This window comes from Rutidosis leptorrhynchoides, chromosome 2 (assembly GCF_046630445.1).
Source record: "Rutidosis leptorrhynchoides isolate AG116_Rl617_1_P2 chromosome 2, CSIRO_AGI_Rlap_v1, whole genome shotgun sequence".
Lineage (NCBI taxonomy): Eukaryota > Viridiplantae > Streptophyta > Magnoliopsida > Asterales > Asteraceae > Rutidosis > Rutidosis leptorrhynchoides.
In genome coordinates this window covers 338,529,272-338,532,545 of record NC_092334.1, presented here as the reverse complement: position 1 = coordinate 338,532,545, position 3,274 = coordinate 338,529,272, and the positions used below count along the sequence as shown (strand labels likewise).

General features: G+C 33.8%; 1 protein-coding gene across 2 annotated transcripts; it reads left to right on the top strand.

The window, feature by feature from the left end:
• Positions 1-389: 389 nt before the first annotated feature.
• Positions 390-2,555, top strand: LOC139891917 (dehydrodolichyl diphosphate synthase CPT3-like). Of its 2 annotated transcripts, none has more exons than XM_071874948.1 (2): positions 390-507; positions 1,508-2,555. In XM_071874948.1, exon 2 carries the CDS (start codon positions 1,551-1,553, stop codon positions 2,367-2,369), a length of 819 nt encoding a protein of 272 aa, XP_071731049.1. In that variant the 5' UTR covers positions 390-507; positions 1,508-1,550; the 3' UTR covers positions 2,370-2,555. The 2 variants fall into 2 exon arrangements, with proteins under 2 accessions (XP_071731049.1, XP_071731050.1); XM_071874949.1 differs by having other exon boundaries at positions 436-507; positions 1,505-2,555.
• Positions 2,556-3,274: the final 719 nt, after the last annotated feature.

The following is a 3,274-nucleotide window of genomic DNA, read 5'->3' as shown; positions in this document are numbered from 1 at the left end:
TATCCGTTGAATAACGGATGTATTTTCAAACACCAACCCAAATAACACCGTTGCCAGCCTAACAGTGAGCCCCAACGCCGGCCTTTAACGGCGATTTAACGCCGGCGCAGTGTCGGGGATCCCACCGCCCCACCGTTAAAATGTGATAACGAATGCATCCTCGTGCTCTAATACTGCATTATAAAAGGCGCCGGCGGATACTGACATAGCATATGTCTGTTAAAGCAAACGGAATCTGTTTAACGGCTAACGAACCACAAGACAGTCGACATAAATTTACATAAGCACATTGACGGCATTAAACGTTGAGTTAACGGAGCCTTTCCAAATCTGGCACGTACTCCCCATTTATTTAAGGTCGGTTAAATTATTATTTCCTGATACGTGACGACAAACCTTCAATTCAACTCGAATTAATTAAGCTAATAAGCTAATCAGCAGCTTAAGATTCTTATTATCTTCATTTCTCACTCCGTATCAATCGCCGGAAAATTATCATCGGTTCCGGTAATAATTTCAATCATCTTTGAAAATATTCAATTATGTAATCGCTATTGCATTATTATTCGATCTAATTGCTATTATTTCAATTCATATTTGTTACTGGCCGGCCGTAGTGTTATTGCTTTTATTATATCTTTGAAATTTATTATATATAAATACTCTACTCCGTAATTATCATTACCAGCTTAATTAATATTTGTTGTCGATTTCTGTATCTGTATCTATTGCCGTAAATTGTCGTTGGTCAGAAATTGCTTTTCGAATTCAATTCAATTGCTAAATAAAATGATCAACGAGGTCTATTGTGTATTTGGATTGAGTATAAGTTATCATCAAATCAATTTGCACATGTATTATTAAGTGTATTTAGTGTCTGGTTATCGTTAAGGGTTTAAGTTGATTCCTCACTCGTTGCAGTAGCTAGGCTGGATGAGTGAATTTAGCTACATAGTGCTCCTTGAAGTTTAACACCATGATTTTAACATACTTGTTGTATATGCATATATTGTATGTTACAGTTCTATCAGTTTGATGTCATAAACCAACTATTTATATTTTTGCTTGAATAGATGGATATATATGGAGATGTATTGAGAGAATATTACCCTTAATTTATTTTCCTACAGGTTCGTAGTTGCTAGGCAGAGTTTTTACAGTTTAATGATAGGGATACATAGATGTATCTATCTGATATATAAGTATCTTGCTAGAGACCTTGGTTATAGTTTTGATTGTCAATTGATTTTCTAACTTTTTTGAATGATAGGCATAAATAGGTTTGATCAGTTATTTTCATATTTAGTGATTATTATTTTGGTTTAAGCGTGTCTATATAATACTTATTTGAATAGGTCTGTTAGATGTTTGGTAGATGAGCATGTCTAAGGTGATGGATATCAAGTAGATAAGTATAGTGAGAACTGAGAATATATAACTCACAAATATTCCTTTTTTTTTTTCATCTGGCCTGTGGCTAACTAAAGCATTATTTGTGAACTAGCAGGTCTAATAGGCTACTACTATCTTGGAGTTATTGAAATTCTGATATGGATGTTAAGCAAAGAAATCGATTATACGAGAATTTAAGTAGTTATGCAAGAAAATGTATATTTGCTATTCTTTCGGTTGCTGCATTACCTAATCACATTGCCTTCATAATGGACGGTAATAGAAGATACTCGAAGCAGCACAATTTGATTGATGGTGCAGGACATAGACTTGGGTTTTCGTCATTAATGTCGATGCTTAGATATTGTTACGAGTTAGGGGTGAAGTATGTGACAATATATGCTTTTAGTATAGAAAATTTCAAACGTAGTCCTGAAGAAGTTCAATCTTTGATGGATTTAATGGAGGAAAAAATTGAAGGTTTGATAAAAGAGGAGAGTTTAGTTAACCAATATGGAGTTAGGGTTTATTTTATAGGAAACCTTAAACTATTAAGCAAACCTGTACGGTTAGCTGCAGAACGGGCTATGGATGCTACTGCAAAGAACTCAAAAGCAGTGTTGTCAATTTGTATTGCATATACATCTACTGATGAGATTTTGAATGCTGTTCAAGAATCATGTGAAGTAAAATGGGATGAAAGGAGAAATGAGTTAAATCAAGAAAACACTAGTATTGGTTTGTTAGATATTGAGAAGCGTATGTATATGGCGGTTGCACCTGACCCTGATATTATAATCCGGACCTCTGGCGAGACCCGTTTAAGTAATTTTCTTTTGTGGCAGAGTGCTAACTGTCTGTTGTATTCACCATCTGTTTTGTGGCCTGAGATTGGTTTTTGGCACCTGGTTAAGGCAATTTTGGACTTCCAAACTCATTTATATTATTTAAAGAAACAGTATGTTCACATGAAGTGAAGTGTAGAACTATAGATTGAATGGTTTATAGTTTCATTTCTTGTATTTAAGCTTTGGATATTTTTTTAAAACATGGTTGAAGATGTTTTTGTTGGTGTCCTTAGCCTCAGTTTAAGTTCATGTGCTTAATGTACTATTCTTCACTTATGTCGATTCAGTTATTTATAGAGACGTAGTTTTGTAATTGTACCAAAAACTTGAAGCTGATAAGGAAACAAGGTGACTTGATGCTGATCAGTTTCAAGAGTTTCATTGTTCTTCTTAGTTCCGAATTTTTAAAATCCGTTCTACTCATTTTCCAAATCTACCATAAATGAGGTGTTGCCCATTAGTCATTGCTATCCACATATAGGTGTAAAATGTAAAATCAAACTAACTTTGCATGAATTAAAATGAGGAGATTTACGATGGAACACATACACTAATAAAATCCTCAAATTAAAACCTTAATTCTAAAAGCATGACTCATGCTTCAATTGCACAAAATACTTTCCAAATTTACGCAATATTATACCAAAAGCAACATAAAATTTAACAACAATAAACTACGAATCCAACAATTAGAAGCATTACCGGACTTATATTTGAATATACATTCACAAAACTGAATGCAAAAAATAGGGAATGTTTACCTTAGGTGGTAAATTAACGTGAAAGTGATTCGTAGGTGAAAAACCTAAAGCAGCAGAGATTCTAAAATCACTAGAAATGGCCATTTTTCAATTTCAGTTTCATTGGTGATTTAGTGTTTGTTCCCTGAAAGAAGAGGTGCTCAAACTTTGACTCCATTTTTCAATTTCGTTTTTCTTTTTTTAGCACGAGTGGCATAAAATAAAACTAATACTGCATTATAAAAGGCGCGGATAGTGATATAGCATATATCTGTTAAAACTAACGGTATCTGT

Coding starts and splice junctions, on each gene's coding strand:
- LOC139891917 (XM_071874948.1), top strand. CDS start 1,551: ATGGATGTTAAGCAAAGAAATCGATTATACGAGAATTTAAGTAGTTAT.